The sequence below is a fragment of the Amia ocellicauda genome, chromosome 2 (genome assembly GCF_036373705.1).
Source record: "Amia ocellicauda isolate fAmiCal2 chromosome 2, fAmiCal2.hap1, whole genome shotgun sequence".
Taxonomy (NCBI): domain Eukaryota; kingdom Metazoa; phylum Chordata; class Actinopteri; order Amiiformes; family Amiidae; genus Amia; species Amia ocellicauda.
The window spans coordinates 8,616,909-8,639,187 of NC_089851.1; the positions used below are offsets into that span (position 1 = coordinate 8,616,909).

At 37.3% G+C, this 22,279-nt stretch overlaps 1 protein-coding gene across 4 annotated transcripts in view; it reads left to right on the forward strand.

The window, feature by feature from the left end:
* The window catches only part of pard3aa (par-3 family cell polarity regulator alpha, a), a 353,698-nt gene that overhangs the window by 160,628 nt on the left and 170,791 nt on the right, over positions 1 to 22,279 (forward strand). For all 4 annotated transcript variants that reach the window (XM_066717599.1, XM_066717607.1, XM_066717623.1 and 1 more), the window contains exons 6-7: positions 21,210 to 21,298; positions 21,935 to 22,018. In XM_066717599.1, the coding sequence (XP_066573696.1) occupies positions 21,210 to 21,298; positions 21,935 to 22,018 (173 nt within the window). The remainder of the gene's footprint in view (positions 1 to 21,209; positions 21,299 to 21,934; positions 22,019 to 22,279) is intronic.

Genomic DNA, 22,279 nt, shown 5'->3' on the forward strand with positions numbered 1-22,279 from the left:
ATCAAATGAAGGACACATGACAAAAGACTCCCTTCCCACTGTAAAGACAATTATTATTTCCATCATTATTAGTAATTATTAGTACATAAAGCAGGATTAGACCATGATTTCATAGCCCTAATGCCTCATCATCTCTCTATAGACTGTCTATAAATAAAAATAATAAAACACTAATGAACTGAGTCCAGAGTCAGGCTTATAAATAAATTACTTTCTCACTGGATGGCAGGTCATATCGTATCATATTACATTTTAAAAATGCACATTTACATTTGTTTTCTGAACCCTGAACTTCATTAGTAATTTCTGTCCTTGACTGACAATAGTTGTGCTGAATGTGTGCCAGTTTGCATTTCACATTAATATTTCTGTTTGTTTGTTTGTCTTTCATGCTTTACTTAGCAGTTACAGTGCGTCTCAGAGAAACACAACCATAGATAACAATAAATAATGACACTAATTAGTACATCACACCTGCCTTGATTGTTTAAAGTTGAAACTGCAGAAATCAAATGAAACTGCTACAAAAAAATAAAAGAAAGGGTCCTTCCAAGTGGAATGAAAGTAATTAGCTTTTGTTTATCATTCACAATCTCACACATTTCACTCAAACTATTTAACACTCAGTATTGACATCCTTGTAAATCCTTTACTACAGGATCGTCCTTGGATTTGTCAGTGGAAAAATAATATTTGTAGCAAGTAGGGGTGTGCTACACTGACTTGAATTTAGTCCGACCTTTTGATGGGTCTAATGGGTAATATGTGCGTGGGGTGGGCAATCAATAGAGCTGAGACTCCAGACGGCAGGAGGCCGAGGAACAAACTGAAAGGTCATATTCGGATGAGTTAAAGTGGAGACTCCGGAGTGGAGGAAAATCAGAAGGGATTGCAGGCAGTGTTGGGATGAATAGAAGAGGGGTTACTCGTGATAAACAATAATCAACTATAATAGTATTTTACCTAGTTTATCTCCTTTAAGGAATGTAAAATTTGATTATGGTACATTCTTTATAATCTGTTTGCACATCACCTATACATACAAACATACATTCATTGTGTGTCTGTTTTTATCTTTGCTCTACTTCATCCCTTCTGTATGTAATCCTGTTGAATACGCAGTGAGAGAGCTTGTTAATGTGACGCTGACTTATGTATGTCTATAGTTTTAAATAGATAAAAAACATGTATATATTGAATAATATATGTGCCTTGAATCATGAATTAAGAATGCACTCGCTGTTATGCACTGAAGGGCGAACTTTCCTCTTCATTGCAAGTGTAAATCGTATAGATTTAAAATGACCTTTATAGAATAATAAATCGCATCTGTTGCTGAGTCACATGTTTTCCCACACTTTGTAATAGCCCGCGTTCTTCTGTTTGTACATTTCTGATGAAAAACAGAGTAGTGCTTATGCCTAAATGTTGGGAAAACCATCGCAACTGTAAATATAGTCAGTCATTTTTTATCCACAACTAATTTACAGAAATCAAATCACAAGTGTATGCAGGAGCTAGATATTGACCTGTAAAAACAACTCATTTATGACTTATTTTTTAAAGCAAACAACAGCTGTAAAAGCTGACTTGCTATTTGCGTGATGAATGCTAATGGATTCCCGTGAACAGACCGAGGGCTTTTGCAATGTACAGAAACTATTAGTCAACTTCAGATCCCGGGACTATGGGGATAGAGCAGTTCTGGCATTTCACTAGACAGATCCTGTCTGCAGAGACTCCAGTGACCACCAGCTAAGAACTGTGGGCCATTCCCAATACTGTAAACATTTAAAGCCTACCAGCTCTCTGTAAATGATGGGTTTGCAAATAAAAGAAAAAAGAAAAAAGTCTGCCAAAAGAACATCACAGAATTAGTTTGATTTGTAAACATCTTGACAGCTGTCATATTACACAGTTAATCATCTGACCAGTGGATTAGTGAGCCTTATAATAATAAAAGCAATACTGTATTTATAATGAATAAATAAAACCCTGAACATAGTTGCTAATTCTATTTCAATCTCTCTACAATCTGTGTGTGTGTGTGTGTGTGTGTGTGTGTGTGTGTGTGTGTGTATATATATATATATATATATATATATATATATATATATATATATATATATATATATATATATATATATATATATATATACACACACACTCACATTATTCCCCTGACATGCATATAAGGGGATAAATAACAGTCAGAAGAATGCTGGTCTGCATTTCACTCTAGGATTTTTTTAAAACCACAGGCATACATAGATTTTAATGTATGAAGCAATTTTCCAGTGAGCAGGTGACTCTCCATGCTTTGTGAAATTCAGATGTTTAAAATTGGTTTGACCCAGGGTTTAAACATTGCTGAGTGTATGTTTGATCAAATGTCCATTTAATCTTATTTTGAACTCATTCTGTTGCTTAATTAAACTCTGAAAAATCAGTTAATTGCAACACAAGGTTACTTGTAGTTACCTTCATATATTGCTTGAGCCTCCGAGTCTCTTGAGGTTAATTTTTGACACGTTACATTAATTCAGTTACTTAGCCCCAATCACACCTCCACTGGGATGTCGTTCTTGAAGTTTACTAATACTCCGTTCAATGGGACAGTTTTTCCCCATTAGTTATGCAAAGATGTACTATTTTCAGGCTGGGATATAATGGGCATACAATCACCTCAAGTCAATCAACAAAATTGTGTTGTGACAGAATAAAAAATAAACCCAGAAGTCATTGAGCGTTCTCGTCATTAAGATTCAACGTCAGTCAGACTTTGGGTAAGATACATTTCTGAAGCTCTTCAAATACTTTTAAAGTAGTGTTCACCTCTGTTCATCAAGGTGAGATCTTCTCATTACTGCTCTTCCAATCACCCCCCCTGAAACTCAGTTCAGATTCACCTGTTAATCATCATCTCAGCCACTTCAGAGCAGTCACCTTCAAAGGTGGAGAAGTTTAGCAACAGGAGAGTATGAGTCCACTTAATTGGTAGCACTGTGATTAGAAGGTCTCGCCTTGATGAGCAAGGGTGAACACAATCTTAACAGTACTCGAAGGCCAGGCAAATGTATTTGACCCCTATCCTGAGTACAGCAGCTGCCGATTTAAAGTTTAAAGGGAGGCAGAGACATGGACATAAAAATAGAAAAGTAGAAAATAAGGTATATTGGTAAAAAAACAACCAAACAAAACATGTATTTGTACACTGTGCAAACTGTGTGTCTTCTGAAATATATACACATTTATGTGTAGTATGTGAAGTACTGCACCTTTAAGTTCGTGTAGTTCTCCTAAAATATTTCTTGTGTACTGACAGCAAGGTAACACTTATAGGGACCTTCATTTCTATACACTGCACTTCCCTCCTTATCTTTTAACTTTCCATTGTATCAAACACTTTTAATTACAATGTAACATTTACCCTGCCTTTTAATTCATTTCAACATCATTCATGCATTTGAAATCAGCGATTTAGTGAATTATCAAAAGTTTGTGTCTCTCAGCACTTGTGAATTGTATTTTTTAATATTACTTTCCAGAGCTCAGCAGATGAGTTTATTTTAATATAGTTTTCCGTGCCAGTAGTGTGAAATGGTGTTAGTTCTGTATTGCTGGATGGCGTTTAGCATTCAGGCCGTGGAAACCTTGCAGACTGAAGGACAGTCTGTCTGTGTGTGGAAGGGAGCCCTGGGGTATTGACATTGCTAATCCACTGAGTTGGATACAGCCGGCTCGGCCTAGAAGAGAGCAGGTGAACGGATCCCCCCGGCTTCTCTGCAGACTTTGCGGACTCATTTCTGCTGCGGTTTATGATCTTAATAATAGGCTGTATCTTTTAAGAGATTATAATTTTGCTTTTTAAAATAAGAATACTAGGTGTAGAACTTGTTAAAATGATCCTACATTCAGACACGATTATGTGTCTACATATAATTGTCTTTGTCTGTCATCGCCCCTTTTGTAGACTTGTTGTCTAAAAGTGTGTATTTGTTTTAGAGCGCAGTTTGCATAGTTCTAGACCGACTTTCTCCCCACGTTGCTGTCACAATAACTTTGTGCGCTCTGAAAGATACCTTTTGTGTGGAAGGATCATAAATCACTTAGTCAAATAAAAACCACTTCAGACACTCGAGCTCAGACGTTTTTTATCACTCATGCTTCCTTTTTGGAGAGCTACTCTTGCATTCATTAGTGACGTCCAGTAAGGCAGACAAAAGAAACGCATGTCTTCTGGGTGTCCAATGGCTCTTCCAGGATAAAAACCCACATGTGTTGGCGGATGTCATCCCTGGAACACGTGCTCTGCACAGCTGGACATGCTTCCCCCACCTTTTCTCCTTTGGCTTTGTGTTGACAATTGCATAGAATTATTTCTGGATTTGACAGATGGAAATGTACCCACTGTAGAGCTTTGCCAGTAGGTGTTGCTATATCGTCAGTATTGGGGTGGAATATTACAGTCCTTAAAATTCTCTATGGTCCACCCTTTTCCCTGGTAACCAAGTCAGGTTTTTTTTTTCCTCTTTCTTCTCTGTTCTCTTCGATTATTCACAGTGTAAATGTCAGCTCACTGGGGAGACTGGGGGGACTGGCCTGCTGTGAAGGAAAGACAATGAAAGCTGAAATACTAATGAGCTTTCAAAGCTTAATTAATAATCACAGAGACTTAAAACAGACATTTATTTTTTGGGTTTTCTTTTCTTTTTTGTAATGGTCTTATTGTTGTTTGGTTATTCCTTGGTCTTTGTCAGTGAACGGGGCATTACGTTAACGGCAGTTTCGACCAGTGGTTTTATGAATTGTATTTCGAACAAAAGTCTCCGCTCAGTTAGCACAAGCAAAGAGATCACGCAGTCGTACCTTGAGATGAGACAAATAAAACAAAATCTGAAATAGCTAAAGCCTTTTGCTTTTGTGTCTCGTGACACATAAAGATGCAGGTTTAGACAGAACGATTTAAAATGCCTTTCCAGGTTTTTTTTTTTTTTTGACCTTGACTAGGAGCAGTGGGATAAATTCAAATCTATTCACGAGGAAGGAGATGCGTCTCCATGCCTTGTTGTTTTATATGCAGAATTTCCTCCTCTGCACCTGTCAGGCGGATGGCAGTGCTCAATGTACAGGGGGCCTCTTGTGAAGCCGAGTCAGTGAGGTGGAACTGTTCTACTCCATTAACTTTGCACTGGAGTGCCATCGATGGGCCCAACTTTCTGCTTGTCTGAAGTATTAGTTAATTGTGGAGTGAAGAGTATAAGCATTTCTTAAAAAAAAAAAAAAAGAGGTGAAAAAAAAAGTAGATGCATTTACATATGCGTTTAAAAAATAAATCTGTTTTCTGCTTAACACAACATTAGTAAAACAGATAAGACATGGAATCCACAACAGGATTCCTTATGATATATAGTCGTATAACACCATTCTAGGTCTGTTAAAAAGACAAATAATTGCCCTAAGAAACTGGTTGCAAAAAATTTGCTCTGAGGTCTGAATTAGGATGTATATATAAAATGACAGAAACTTGTGTGTTATTTATTAATAACCCCCCATTTTGTGTAGTTATTCTTTTTGGTAGATTTTTAAACACTTTCAATAGTATAGGCTTTCTGTCTTTTGTCATTTATATGTTGCAATCCTAGGAAATAACTTCCTCTCTCAATCTCACTCAGACTGATCTTGGGCATCTTGAGATGTACAATCTCTCTGGCAGATCCGTAGCATCAGAAAGTGCAGTTAGTGTCTCTTTCACAGTTGCTCTTTCCATGGTGACCGTGTTATGAAGTTAATCTGACCTGTTGTGACATAAACCCAGCTCAACGTTAAACTTCACAAGCTTTCCCAGATCCCTTTTACATATTCTGTCCTTGATGTTACCCAAATGTAACCATTTATATCTGGATTTTCTGCATTTCCATATATATGCATTGACTAGTCTGTCTTTTGTATTCCTTCACTTTGTCCTCCCTAATTGCTGTAATGTATTAAGGGAACCATTCTGAATAATGCTTCAGTGCCATTAAGTGACATGCAAAGAGGAATCTACAGAGGGAATTACTATGCATATGCTGTACAGAAATACAACAGAAACCATATATAAATGTGACCTTTATAACCTTCATACAGGAGTTTTTACACATCCTTGAGCTTGATTGAGATTTCTGTCAGTACACCATATCTAGTCTATGCCATTATTTCATTTTTTTTCTACATGAGTGACTTAATAAAATAATGACTTTTACATTCCCCCAGATACCTCAGCTTTATGAGATATGACAACGAGCACACATACTTTTAATAAAACAGACAAAAGCAGTGCAGTTCCACTAAGGTGGCATTTAAATGAACGAGAACCATAATCGCCTTGATCGCGATGAGAAATTTTATGAATAGAATTAAATCCCAGTTTGTTCAGATATTTTAAGATGCATTGCTTTTCTTTCGCATTGCCCTCCCTGAAAACACCAAAGTCACCTCCTCATGCTCTTTGCCACAGCGGTATAACTGCAAAGAAAGTTATGAGTCACCTTTCTTATCTCATTTACACAGGAGAATAAGAGATTTTTTCCTCTCCTACTCACAGACATGCGTTTCACAGGTTAGCACAGCTTAATTTTCCTCTCCTATCTCTGGGACGACTGGCAGGCCTGTCACTGTGTCATCCTTGCCGCAAAGAAGTCATTCCCTTCGTTCTTCCGCTCCGGGGTAATTAATAATCAATAGACTGCACCCAAAGAGGTCTGACAGTATTTGTACACCTGGAGAACATTTGTATTTAAACTTCATTAAGCATGTTGGTACGTGTTGGTGATGTCTCTAGTTTACAATGTTGCATCTTGAGATTGTTTTGCATTCCTAAATTACCATTTTTTCCATTTTGTTCTGTGAGATTCTACTTTTTCCACTTCTCCTGAAAGACAAAGAGGACATGGCTTCTACAGGTAGTGTCCCCCTGTGAGACTGCAAACCATTTCCAGCTGAATAATTTGCACTGCCACAGCAGAATTAAACTCAAAATTTAACATGCATTCTCATTTTTATTTAAACGATTGCAACAGAAAATGTTTGCCCATCGATTACTATGATCAATTGTGTTTTCTATGAAATGCATGCATCTGTTTTCACCAAGATAATTATGGATGTGCAAATTCCTATTTTGAGTTTGTGAATGTCTTTGATTCGAATGAGACATTGTTCAGGGAATTCACTGAAAACAGCATTGGGGTATCTGTTCATTGCCTACAAATCACAGTGACCCACAGTGCTCAAGCAGTAAGCTGTAATAATTTTGGGGAAACTAATACTAGTACTGCTAATAGAAACAGCAACGTGAGTATTTTAAATGCTTATAACTGGGGACATGTATTACTGCCCACAAAACAAAATGGCATAAAATGGCAGCATTTGCAGTACCTTGAATTTTGCACCACTAAAATTAGATTGGTGGGGTGCAAAACTATCACAAATGTATTCAATTTGGAGTTGAATAATTTCCGGGTGAGAGCGGTCATGTGATCTGGACGTGAGATGATGTGCACATTTTACAGCTCACTCACTGGCCAGTTGAAAGTCCATGTTTTGCTCTCCATATCAATATAAACCATCAGGAAATGGTAATTTCATTAACCTGAATAAACCTGATTTTTCAGCTCACATAGTGCATCAGTGACTGTTAAACTTCCCCTGCGTTTATACTCTTGTAGCCTCCCAAATTTATATTCCAAGAAAAGTAACATCCATACATTCAAATTAAAGAAAAAATATGAATCAATTTGTTCCTATCAAATTGCCATGTGTTTTGTGTGTATACTATGTATACTAGTGCTATAAAACAATGTATAATCTATTAATGGCAGTTCAACATCCTCTTCTTTTAGGTTTGATCAATAGCATTTTGTTCTCAACCAGTGACCTTAAAGGTAAAGTCCTCTGTGTGGCCATTTTCAAAGCAGCCCACACCTGGACACAATTAGGCGCAGTTTGATGTTAGAGAAGCACTTATGAGCGCAAGTTCTAATGAACCTGAAATACAAATGTATTAAAGCTAATATGACAATGTTCTTGAGCTCCTGCTAGATTAAATGGGGTTCAGCTTTGTTTATTTCTTTGATCGTGGGGCTCTTCGAAGGCGGTCTACATGACTGACTGATTGAATTCCCAAGTCATTCTCACTCCCTGTTCAAAATGCCGCCTCTCAGGTCTGCTGTGTGTCTTGTGTTAAAACCAGCTCTTCTCACTTATTATGAGGCTAATTTCAGAGCAGTGATTTTACGTCTCCATAGAAATGTAATATCCCTAAGCTGGAAGTAAACATTTCATTACTGGCGAAGGCGAGCCCTTGCATTGGGCTTCTATTGACAGCGGTTAATTTCGCGTGAACGAAAATAAAACCAATACGCGTTGAATGTGAACTTGGCCGGTTGCATGCTTTATACGGGGGGAGTATAAAAGGTCTTTTGTCAGGAGAAGCAAAGACAGACACTGGAAGCTGTGCTTTCTTTCTGTATCCAGCGAAGTTAAAGCCCTGAAAATCCCAACTTCGCACTGTGCAATGTCAGTGCTATTAAACGGTTTGCGGTATTAGGGGGCAGAGATAAAAATGCCGAGGACTTGATGGAAGAACAGCTGGAGACTGCAGGTGTCTCCACCCCACCCCCGTTCTGTCTGCCTGCCTTAAAGAAACATCATTATCTTCTGGAGCAGGTTTTGTCTGAAGCATATAATTGAAAAAAGGAACGAAATAGATCTATTGAGATCACTTTCAATTTATATTTCCATAATCACTCATTTATTTATATGTCCATGGAGAAAGGTATATGATAACAATCTGGAAAGATGGATGAATTTTAAGCACCGGGAATACATTGCAATTTTACTTTAGGGGAATTATTCACGTTTCTGCTTATGGTGGGGGGGAATCAATAACTGAATTATATTTTTACATTTAGTTTTTTTACTGAAGGTGTTTATTTCAATAATTGTGACTTGAAAGTGTAACCTGATTTCAGTGAGTTAACTATGATACCTAAAGGCTTTTAATTAGTTTTCTAGCCTGCAAATTACTTTTAACTTATTTTAAATCTGCCATCATACCCTTTGACAAGAGATTTGTACTTTTACAGTTTTGCTAATAGCATCATCAAGGTCCCTCACACAACAATGTTTAGTCTTAAAGCTGATACAACTGAATTTAATTCCACCAAACTCTTTAAAACTCTAAAACTATTACAGTGGCATTGTCATCACTAATAATAATAATAATAATAATAATCATAATAATAATAATCATCATAATCATAATCACTAACATTTATTTAAATTAGGGTCTCTTACCATTGGACATCATTGAATGGTATGATTTATTTATTTCTCCTGCACACTCATACTTCAATCTTTTCCCTCCTCTCTCCCTCTTTTATGACATGTTCTCTCCGTCGCTCTCTTCTGAGGCTCACGCATTGCTAGGCATCCGCATGAAAGCCATCCAGCTGTTGTGTGTATCAGAATTCACGGCTCCGCACATAAATCACGCTTCTGTGTTCCAAGCTGTGTCAAGTAATTACACTTCACTACGAGCGTACTCCTTTACTTCTATACATCTTTGAACAAGTGTGATGAAAATCTTTCAAATGCTAAATAAGCTTTATGTTTTGCTTGGGATTGGAGCCCACGGTTAATCAGGGGAGAAAAAAGAGAAAAGTTTGTTTGATTCTTCTGCAGATAAACAAGCAACTCCACAGGAACACACATCAGAGTCGGCCACATGGTAGCCAGCGCTCACAGGCATATGAGGATATGAGCAGATCTCCTGCTCTGCACGGAAGGTTAAACCTCTCCCAGGAATAATTTGACCTTTTCCATTTCTTATGAATTTTAGTAATGTTATATTATGTCCTTTTGAATGCAAATGGGAGAGTCTTTGTTTCTTCGTATGTTTGTTAGGAACAATTATATTTTTGAAACTGTTGACCAAGGGTGAATATTAATGAATTACACACAGTTTAAGAATAAAGACATGTTTAAATGGTCTTTATTCTGTCAAACGGCTTTTTTTATTTTTAATATTGCACTTCGAACCCTTTTACAATGCTCAGAAAGTTTGTCTCTCTCCCCTTTTTTTTAATTAGCTCCAATGGTTTGAAAATTAAAAGATTCTATCATAAATTGTAGCTTAGCTTTTCCTTTAATTGATTTTACATGTACTCTGCAACTAAATATAGACAGGGCTGGCAATATTTTTTTCCTACTGTGTAATTGCTTTGCGAATTCTGTTCAAAATAACTTGCCAAATGTTTTTCTATATTTATTGAACCCCTCCCATTGAATGTTTATAGAAATCAGCTGCAAGGTTTCCTCTTTGGAGCTAAGTTTGGGAGAGGGTAAGGGGTTTGTATCCTGTTACTATTCAACAATAATGGTTTAAACCTTGGCCCTTCAACAGGAAAATGCATCAGGGGAGGGGGTTTATGATTTATGATCTTGCTTTTAATAATGGTTAGCCTGGCCTTCACAGTGGGTCTTGAACATCTCATTTAAATCATTCTGCTTATGGTATGCAACTTTATTTGTTGTTGTTCTTTTGTAAGGAACAAATCCAATTAGCGTATATTCTTGTAGGTCTATTCACCCATTGTGTTTTGGTGACCTGATTCAGAAAAGACATTTCAATCATAGTGTCTAATGAGCAGGGCTAATTTTGTCAAGGGTAGGAAAAGCCTTAGTATTTGTGGAAATGTAGACACACTTAAAGCAGCTAATGCAGATTGAGACATTTGCAGCAGACACACTACTTTTCCATTGTTACTGAACTTCAGTAAAAGCAACTAGTATGAATTACATTTGCGAAGATGTTCCCTTTGGAAGGCTTTGTCTGAGCCATTGTAATATGGATTCATCAATTTCTGCCGTTACTCTTGTGTTTGTAGCTGGAGCATCCCAAGTACTGTATGACAAACCTCAAACATTTAGCTGTGGTTGCTCAGGTAGGACTCCCACAATACAGGAGTCTGTGTGGTTGAAATAATACAGTTGAAATCATAGTCCTGTGCATTTGAATGTCATAAATTCTACGCCTTTAGTGTGTTTGAAAAGTAAAAAGTAAGCCGAGCAGGACACAACACGTTATACTGATGTTTGGTCAAAAGACTTTGCCATGAATATTATTTTCCTGAACATATTTTTATTAGATGTTGAGGTTCCCTAAATACCTAGACATGATTAACGTAACCATGGGTCTGGAAACAATGTTAAAAATGGTTTTGATGTTCACTGCGGATTAATTATATTCTTACGGCACTGCAGTCAAGTTAAAGTAAAGCGAGACTTTAGAAACAGACTACAAAATGTGGGCACAAGTGCACCGACTAATGTGCAATACGTTTTCCTGCTTAAAAATGAATAATTAATGAAATATTTTTTATTTCTGAATAAAATGTATTATAGAAATTACTAAAAAAATTGTGCCCTATACAAGGGCAATGGCAAAGCACACAGCTAGGTGAAAACTTCTCTAGATTCAGTTATTGCCTTCATATGTGAAATAACTTGCAGTTTTAAATTGGAATGTATTTTTGATGAAGGAGAATATGAGATGCAGATAAGCCTGCAAGACAGGCAGATGAAGTAAAAATAGAAACAAATGCAAGAGATTTTCACACATTCTCCTCACCGTCAATTTATTAAGGTCAGATTGTCTTTGAAAAATAAACCAGTTGCTGTTCCACCTGCTAGGTGACTGAAGGCTGTGAAGAATATTAATATTGTCTCTATCTTTCTTAATTAAAACTAGTTTGATCCTGAAGATCTTCATTTGAATGAGTCGGGGATGAGTTAGTTCAGAACTAACGGAAAACAGAGCTCAGGATTATGAGAACTAGAGGCTGTTAGCATAGAAAGATCATAAAAATTAGTTTGAATTCTTTAGCTTCATTCACTTGATTTATTGATCTTCTCTTAAAGCTCTTTGAAAAAATAAAAACAGTACATTGAGAGTAATAAACAAGTCTCTCAGTATATCCACATTTAATATTTGATCAAATCTTTGTGCTACTTAAAGGACATTATGAATGATTTCACAACCCCTCATAAGCAATCATCTGTCCTTCCTTTCACTACACTAACATTAGAAAGTCCTGTATTTGGTATTTTCGTGGTTTGTTGAAATGATTATAATTTTGTAATTTTTCTGCAAAAGCAGTTATTCCTGTATGTATGTATTTATTTATAAACATTAAGATTCAGTTTTTGGAATATCTATTTTACCACATGCCCTTAAAAGCAGTAATGTAATAAATGTCCCTACTTTATAATAACCGTATGTATGCATGATAATAGTTTGTAGTATGACAAATGTAAATAAACGGTAAAAGTAACAATAATGGCCTCTGGTTTATCAGAATATGCATGCAGTGTATTACTAGTAATGTCAGTCAGATGTCCTTGAACATTTTCAATATTATCTGGGCCAGTTTTGCGGGGTTGACAGACCTGAGATTTTTATATTTCTCCCCCATATATTCGGAGAGAATGTGATAAAATATTAAATACAAATTGTAAATAAAAGTTACCACTCATTCACATCAGCGTCTAACTGAAAATCATGCTTCCTCATTGAAACAATATGCAGCTGTGCAGATTGGCTAAAGGACACAATCATTAATCATTCATAATGATTTCATATTTTGGTCAGAACAATGTGTTTTCAGACATTTTGAAGTCCTCCCCTTCCGTTTCTCGTGTAAATACGTGTTAAGTCCATTTCCCACCCTTTTGACTGATTTTAAATCAAATCTTGACTGCTACCATGTACTACAGTGGACTGTTTTTGTGACCAGTATTAACCACATCACGAACCTTTGTTAGTTCCATTAGAAACATTGGATTTTACTTATGGGGATTGAGGACACTTTTTCATAGTGTTCATTTAACCAAAACTTATACTTATAAAAGGAACTATATGGATTTACTTATTTTCTCCTCAGGCATCCATAGATCATTTAAAAGTCTCCCAAGTATGTGAACAAAATAAATTGTGGTAACTTAATTTTCAATAATTCATACCCTTTTAAACTTCTGATTCTAGAAGTGCATTCCAGTCCTTTATTATTGATGGCAGCTGGAACTTTGAGAAAGCATATGCTTAGGTCCTATTATTGACTAAATGATTGATTTAGACCCTCATAATTAGCTAGACTAATTTAATTAAAGTGCAATTTAACGATACAGCAGGCCAACAGAAACTGGTTGTGTCATTGATAGATATGCATGCACTGATATGGAATTGTGCTTGTCAGATGATGTATATTTTATAAACACAATTCGTTGAAGGAAAAACCTAACAGAAGCTTACACTGACAGTTTGTAGTGCTTCTCTGTAGATGATCTGGACAAATCTAACTGGCTAACGTCAGTGATTTAATTTTCTAAATAGCATTAAGAACCTGTTTGGGTTTAATTTGCTTAAAGTATCTCGCGTCATGCAGAAACTTTTCTAAGCATTAGCTGTGCCTAAAATACTGATTTTAAGAATTTGTGCTTGAAGACAAAACTGATCTTTTTTGTTTTTCTGACCTGTTGATACTAGAAAACATTAATTTCCAGAGGAGGATTAGAGAAAGAGACTTTAGATTTACTACATGAAGTGCTCAACATTTTTTGACATTTTAGGAATGTCTGCCCTTCGTTTCCTTATAAGTTGAATACTGTTTTCCACAATGAACTCTCAAATGCCTTTCAAATAATAGTGTTGTCATGAAAATCCCCAGATTTCTTTAAAGAAAATATGACCACAATATGATGCTCAGGAGGTATGCTTGGGAATTGCTGCCCCAGTTTCACGCAAATACAACCTTTAATACGTTAGTGGGTTAGGTTAAGTGTTATTCTAACCAGGACTGATTTATATTCGATTTTTTTATATATTTAGTATTTTAACCTCAAGAATTAGAATAGAATATTTGCAAAATTAAGGGATGTAGTTACGTTCAATTTTTAAGGTTGAAGGATTGTGCCTTATTGTCTGTATTTGATACTGAATATGGTGATGCAGTTATTTTATTTTCTGCTACCTGACTCGACGAAACTCCCCACCCCAAGTTTGAGTTGACTTCTGTTGGCCATCTGACTACAATCGCCCGCTTAGAAACTTGTCAGCTCGGTTTTAATAGACATCTATGAATATGAATGATGTAGGTGCAGCAGGGTCTCCTGCAGGCATTAACACATACATATACCCTTTATAATTAGAAACATGAGGAAAATGATTGATCGTTCTGCACCACCTTAAAAATTGTACTTGTGTACCCACTACTCTTGCATCTTTGAACTTCTCGTGGGCGCCCTCCGCAGCAAAATATTCTAGCTGTGCATTTAATTGGTATATATATTATTATTATTTCTTTGCCCTTATGACAATCTGAAGGTATGGTGGAGCTGTGAACTATGCAGGGGAATCCTGGGCAGGCGTGACATATAATTATGGAATTATAAGTATTTGACTACAATGCTACAGATATGTGTGATGATCCAATGTAGCTAATAATACTTTAACTGTGTGTTTGTTTTTACATAAACGTACAGTGGCTGTAATGAGTGTTTGTACATGTACAAGTATAGTGTTTGGTGGTGTACAGAGTTTAAACCTTATTTAGAATTTACAAAATGAATTGGTTTGTCAATTGTGTTGTGTAGACTGTGGTTTTCAGTCCTATTTTTGTATATTTGCAATAAACAGGTTCAGTATTGAAAATGAACATATAGTTAGACCCATAAATATACACTCACCTAAAGGATTATTAGGAACACCTGTTCAATTTCTCATTAATGCAATTATCTAACCAACCAATCACATGGCAGTTGCTTCAATGCATTTAGGGGTGTGGTCCTGGTCAAGACAATCTCCTGAACTCCAAACTGAATGTCTGAATGGGAAAGAAAGGTGATTTAAGCAATTTTGAGCGTGGCATGGTTGTTGGTGCCAGACGGGCCGGTCTGAGTATTTCACAATCTGCTCAGTTACTGGGATTTTCACGCACAACCATTTCTAGGGTTTCCAAAGAATGGTGTGAAAAGGGAAAAACATCCAGTATGCGGCAGTCCTGTGGGCGAAAATGCCTTGTTGATGCTAGAGGTCAGAGGAGAATGGGCCGACTGATTCAAGCGGATAGAAGAGCAACTTTGACTGAAATAACCACTCGTTACAACCGAGGTATGCAGCAAAGCATTTGTGAAGCCACAACACGTACAACCTTGAGGTGGATGGGCTACAACAGCAGAAGACCCCACCGGGTACCACTCATCTCCACTACAAATAGGAAAAAGAGGCTACAATTTGCACAAGCTCACCAAAATTGGACAGTTGAAGACTGGAAAAATGTTGCCTGGTCTGATGAGTCTCGATTTCTGTTGAGACATTCAGATGGTAGAGTCAGAATTTGGCGTAAACAGAATGAGAACATGGATCCATCATGCCTTGTTACCACTGTGCAGGCTGGTGGTGGTGGTGTAATGGTGTGGGGGATGTTTTCTTGGCACACTTTAGGCCCCTTAGTGCCAATTGGGCATCGTTTAAATGCCTCGGCCTACCTGAGCATTGTTTCTGACCATGTCCATCCCTTTATGACCACCATGTACCCATCCTCTGATGGCTACTTCCAGCAGGATAATGCACCATGTCACAAAGGTGGAATCATTTCAAATTGGTTTCTTGAACATGACAATGAGTTCACTGTACTAAACTGGCCCCCACAGTCACCAGATCTCAACCTAATAGAGCATCTTTGGGATGTGGTGGAACGGGAGCTTCGTGCCCTGGATGTGCATCCCACAAATCTCCATCAGCTGCAAGATGCTATCCTATCAATATGGGCCAACATTTCTAAAGAATGCTTTCAGCACCTTGTTGAATCAATGCCACGTAGAATTAAGGCAGTTCTGAAGGCGAAAGGGGGTCAAACACAGTATTAGTATGGTGTTCCTAATAATCCTTTAGGTGAGTGTATATACAGCCAGTATACGAATACTTATTGGAGCCTCTATATTTCAATACAATTATTTTTGTATACAACCAAGTGGGCTGTCAAAAACAAAATATTTTATATAATTACTACAGTTAAGAAAATCCTGTAAACAGTTAAACTCTTTATTTTTGTGTATTCTATTGAATAGCAGCAGAGTAATCACAAGTACTATTATATTGTCCCTTCACTTCATAAAGCAGCATTGTTCACACTTTGCAATTAGCTAAAGCTATGCTATGTGAGCACAACTGGATTTCCAATTCAGTTGCGACATTTCCAGACACATCTAACCCCTGTCATCCCTTGGCTTTCTGCACGATTACAGGTACGCTTTCCATGCAGAGTGGTAATTTAGTTGTCTTCGGGATTTTTAAATTCAGAAACCAGTTCAGTTGAGGCTTTCCTGATAGTCTGCATCTTTCAAGTGTTCCTGCACACAATTAACATTAACCCACTGTCAGCTTCATGTGGAAAAACAACCAAAAAGTATAATTTCAAATTCAGAATTTGCCATTCATGATTGTCCCAGTAGGATGCTATATAATTAATTAAATTTGAAATCTACTGCCCAGTATACGGTCCATTAATTGCCTTTAGAAAACATGCTATATCTCCTATAATTGTATTTACTTACTTTTTTGTGTTTTAAATGTTTCTTTATCAAGCATAAATGTAAATAACTGTCAGAAGAGGTAGCTGGGTTTGATACATGGGCCGTTCTAATGGGGTCATTACATGGTGGAGTTAAGTCATTTCTTAGAAGGAAGGGTTAAGCACAGGACATAGCCAGTCACTTCCAATCTAATCAGCCAATTCATTAACTATCTAAATTGTGTATACCTCTTCTGTATGCTGGAAGGGAAAGGTTCAATATAATGCATCTTTATGCGCTCCAAATTTGTCATCTCCACTGGGTTTTGACCCAGTTTATACTGAAACAGATATGACAACCTGATATTAATGTCTGATTTAACAGTGGTGCAGGTTTGACCCTTGTTGGCGACATGTCCAACCAACACAACTCCTTTGAGATATCTGGCACCATTTTCTGTAAAGCGAGCTCGAACCTGGAACATGGGTACGGACTGGAATAGTGAAGTGAATTGCAACTTATAGATTTGCTAGAACATGAACATGACCATGTATATAATGTTTATTTTTCCTATTCTTGGTGGATGGGTCCACAATTCTGAGACATGCCATGTATTCTAAGGAACAGGAACATGAACATGAATCTTATCAAATTGTTTTTTGTAACCTTTGTGGCTACTGCTGGCTTTTTGCTAGTTTGTTCCCCTTCATTTCCTCATTGATGTTCTGTGTGTAGCTAAATGAGTCACTGACTGAAATGTGCAGTTTGTCCATTTACCATAAGCCCCTTGTCAGGTCACTAGAGTAACACAATGAAGAGGGAAATTAATGTTAAAATTGAAAGCTGCACTGCTTGATTTGTGCTGATGCCGCCACTGTCCCCGCTGTCGCTGGTTAATGTTACAGGTTTCACATTTGGTCACGTCTGTCTGTAAATCAGTAACTAGATTACCTTACTTGTGCTAGAGGGTTAGGCAGCATTTGTATTGTGATCCTCATGTGCAATCTGGCAGCTTGTTCCAAGGTAACAGAAAACACTACAATGTAGCAATCAATTTACATCCCGAAGCAATCTGCTCTGCCCTTCGGCAATAGAGGTGTAATGAATAGTAAGGTACCTTTGGCTTGCATAAAGGGTTACACTGTGTTGCTGTTTCCCCTCTTATCTTGCAAACCCAGACCAAAGTTAAGTTTTCTAGCTCATACAACTTTCTATATATAAACTCTCACACAATACTATAAATAAGTAAATGTACTGAAAGATTGTTCGTCATATAGATATCACTAATTTGTTGTTCTATTATTTACGCCTTGTTCAACAAAATACTAACATTAAAATTCAATTAAATTATGATTGGTGGCCCTATTGTCACTGGAATTATTGTTTATACCCTCCAAAATATGAGTGCATGCCCTGTTATAATTTAAAATGAACAATGCTTTATGTTCCATTCATCTTGTTTCAGATATTGCACATTTTATATATGACAGCCAAGTCCTTTGCCCTAACATTTTTCTTATAACCTTTTACACAGGACATAATGTACTTTAAATTCTCACTTAGCCAGTTAAGTTACCTCTTCTCTCAATTTGCAGAAAAGATCTCCTGTATTTTGTGACCTTTTCGAAAAATTGTAATCTTATGATAGAATATGTGTATCGTTCTGATCGCCGTCTTCAGAGAGAGTTCTAGAACTGCAGTTTTCCTCAAGAGATGTTGGATTGCTCCTGCTATACTATACTAGCTTTCTGGTGGTACCTCTTACTTGATATTGATGACTTGGGACCAGAGAACACAGGGCTTTCCAAACACTCAATCAATCTTTCAATATTCGGTCCCCTTGCAGCAGCCTGCCATGTTGAAAGTGCATTGCAAACCAGCAAATAAAAGAGTAGCACCATGTAGGGAGTAGCTCGTATTCCCAAGCCCTCTGAGTGAGCCATGTTTGGACATTACAGACCTCCTGTGTCAGGCTTTAATATCCCCCTCAATTATTTATCATTGTTTCCATCGCTAATTGCTGACCTTATAACACTTCACTTCTTGTTATTTTGAAACTGACTTCTCTGTGAGTGTGTGTGCGCCTTGGGTTCATGTGAACAATTTGCAAATGACGGAAATGCAGTGCGTCTGGGACCTTGTTGACGGCACTCAGAGGAGAGAGAGAGGCTTGTGGGGTGGCAGATAGGGTTGTAGCTCTGACTAAAGTCTCTAGTCAAGGGAGTTGGTCAGGCATGTTGAGATGTTTCCTGGGAGGTGGCCTTTTAACTGTATGTGGCACTTTTGTCATTACGAACAGCACTTTATTAAGAAAGGGTTAATATGTGGCTGAGCCTTAAGCTTTTAGAAACTGGACCAAAATACACTTTAGGTAGCTGGTGTTAAGACCGAAAGTCAATCAGGACGGCATGAAAGGCTATTTGAAGGGAAGCCATCCATGTCTCAGCAGTCTCTGGGCCGTTCCCGTGTTGCACAGCTTGGCGTTATTCTTTGTCACCAGAGAAAAGCTCTACCAGTTTATTGAAGAAAAGGGTTTGCTCGCCATAGTGCAGCTAAAAATATTTTCTGAAAGCTGGTTGCATGTGGTTTCAGATCATGGATTGAAACAATGTCTTGCATTATTTTATTGTGATTATGGACCACTTTGAAAAGTCACATGACCACAAGTACCGCAGTCCATGGATGAAATTCTGAAAATTACAAGTGTCTGATCCTGTTATGATCCATTGTATGACAAGGTCGGTAAACGTTGTAGAAGTATTTCTCATTGTCACTTATAATTAATGTAAAGACTCAGACAGACCTTCACAGTCTTAGCGTTGTCTCAAAAATAAAGCTTCTGTACAGAAATGTATTATATTCTTCATAGACATGTGTACAAAGTGTGCTCTTTCCCTTTTGCATAATATATATTTTGTAATTCTAACTTTTTACTTGGTTTTGCCATTTTGTGCTTCCATTTTATTATTCGAGCGATCGCCACATTTCCACTGTTTTCTTTCCCTTTATTGGAATTAGTCTTTTATACTTCACGTCTTCCGAGATATTCTCATCAGTTTCAAAGAAAACAAATGAACTGAATTGCATACCCACGAGGCCCTGTGTGACATATAATTAAAAGAGCTGCTGCTCAGTCTGTATGAAAACAAACTTGATTGACTTATTTTCACTGGGCTCTGTTCGTGGCCCTGCGAGGATAGCGTGCTGACACCTCGGGTGTTCTTATGAAAGTTTAATGGATGTGCTGCACATTCACCTTGTCTGTGTCTCCTGGTGCCATCTCAAATGTCATGAAGGTTCATCGTTGGAAAGGGAAAGGGCTGTATTTTTATGAAAATGTAAAGTAGTTGTATAGTTTTCCCCAGCATCTTAATAAGAACTAGGATTAAGTCTAAGCTGTCAACATAGTATCAGTTTCAAGTAAATAGTTTGTGACTGTTTTATCTTTGATCCAATACAATATGATGATAAAGCACCTTTTTTTAATGTCTAACCAAAGACTAAACAGATTTTTGATGCACTTTTGTATTGTATTGTTATACAAGAAAGTACAGGCTTCAGTCACCAAGATGTCTATTTTAATATCTGCAAACGTACCATGTCAGATGCTTGGTAATGTTTAGTATCTCTGTCGTCGACTGGCTACTAACTCTGGGATTTGTCCAGCCTAGTATTGCCCTACTAATAAGATATATACAGTAGGGCAACACTAGCATCAAGAACAAGCAGGAACTAAAGACAGCTGCAGTGCAGGCCTGGCAGAGCATCACCAGGGAAGAAACCCAGCATCTGGTGATGTCTATGGGTTCCAGACTTCAGGCAGTCATTGACTGCAAAGGATTTGCAACCAAGTATTGAAACTCACAATTTAATTCATGATTATGTTAGTTTGTCCAAATACTTTTGAGTCCCTAAAATTGGGGAGACCACATATAATTCCTGTAATGTGTAATTCCTACACCGTTCACCCAATTTGGAAGTAACTAACCTCAAATTAAAGATGAAAGTCTACACTTAAATCTTGTTTCCTTTCAAAACCATTGTGGTGCCGCACAGAGCCAAAATGATGACAATTGTCACTTATTATATAATTAAATATAATATTTAATTCAGTATAACATGAAACATTGGATTATCAAGTACAATATGACTTTCCAGTATCTATTTTGAATGCATCAGAGAATAGTGGCAATGCAGTTAAATCTGTGTTATTGAAAATGAAGGCCAGAAACCAGAAAGTGAAATAAATGGAGTTATAGAAACAAATTACCCACAATGAGTGCCCACTTTATAAGATTACAGTAAAACCTGTGCTGAACCTGACCCAGGGAGATTGATTGGTTTAAATAGTCAATTACAATCATCATTTGGCTACACTTTGTTTTTGTTAAGACCAGACAGCCAGACAGCAAGAAACCCTAATGTATAACTCTGACTCTTGCACTGTTATTCCTCAAATTTGATCACACAAAAACAGAAATGCTGCAGGAGAAGGACATTGAAGAGCATTATTTAAATCCTACCCCTGTTTTAATGACGAACTGTACTTTTCTCTAGCGCACTGATCAAATACATCCTCTCTCACTTGGGTTTTGCAGGAGGACGAGGCAAGGGAGGAGAACGGAAGGATCGAACCTGTTGGCCGAGCAGACTCCTGCCTTGAGCACACCCCCATCCTGTCTTTGGAGTAAGTCTGAGCTCTCCTGAGGCACAGCGTCACACTGTCCTCCCCTTTGGCATCATTAGTGGGGGCATGTTCAACAGTCTCTCTCAACAACTGAGATGCAGGTGTATTGTGGTATCGGGCTGCTTAGAAACAGCTGAATTGTCGAGCTGTGCTTTTCTGCAACAGAAGAGCTCGTTTTGCACCAACACCCTTCTCCGTTTGAATGAAGACCTCCCATATAGCTGTTTGACAAGTAGTTTGAGATTTTTTGCCTTAAATACTTCTGAATTTAAGACGAGGGATATATGGCGTCCTAGTAGGAGGATTTAAGGAAATCTTCCATTTTAAGAAAACAAAAACATACAAATCTGTACTTGTATTATCTGTGAAATTACCTCATTATTATAGATGCATCATTACCATTGACCATGCCCATATTCATTGTGATTAATACTTTATTTTTGTTTGTTTGTTTGTTTGAATTCCTACCGCCCAACCCCCCCTCACTTTCAGTCTAATCTGCAGGTATGTTCAATCACAGGGTCTGGCCCGTCTACCACACGTGTGTTGTTTTGTCACGTGTGTGCTTTTTGGTTTTATGGTTTGCACACATCTGGTGAACATGCTCATTTTGCCTCATTCATCATTGTCTCACAGTGACATGGTAAAGCTGGTAGAAGTCTCCAATGATGGTGGCCCTTTGGGAATCCATGTAGTGCCTTTCAGTGCCCGAGACCGAAGGTAATGTTTTGTGTAGGTTGTTAGGCTGTAGGCTGTTTAGCATGGTAGATTGCTTAGGTTAAAATGTCTTCTGCATCCTTTCTTATTTATTAATATGGTTATTTATTTAGTTAATTTGCTTATCTTTCTATCTCTCTACATTTCAGAATCTGAAATCTCAATTAAATTGTCTTTTTACCACATAATTCCTTGCAATATAATTAATTCAAAATGTTCCATATTTAAAACAACAACAACAAAGTGTTCAACAAAGCTGTTATT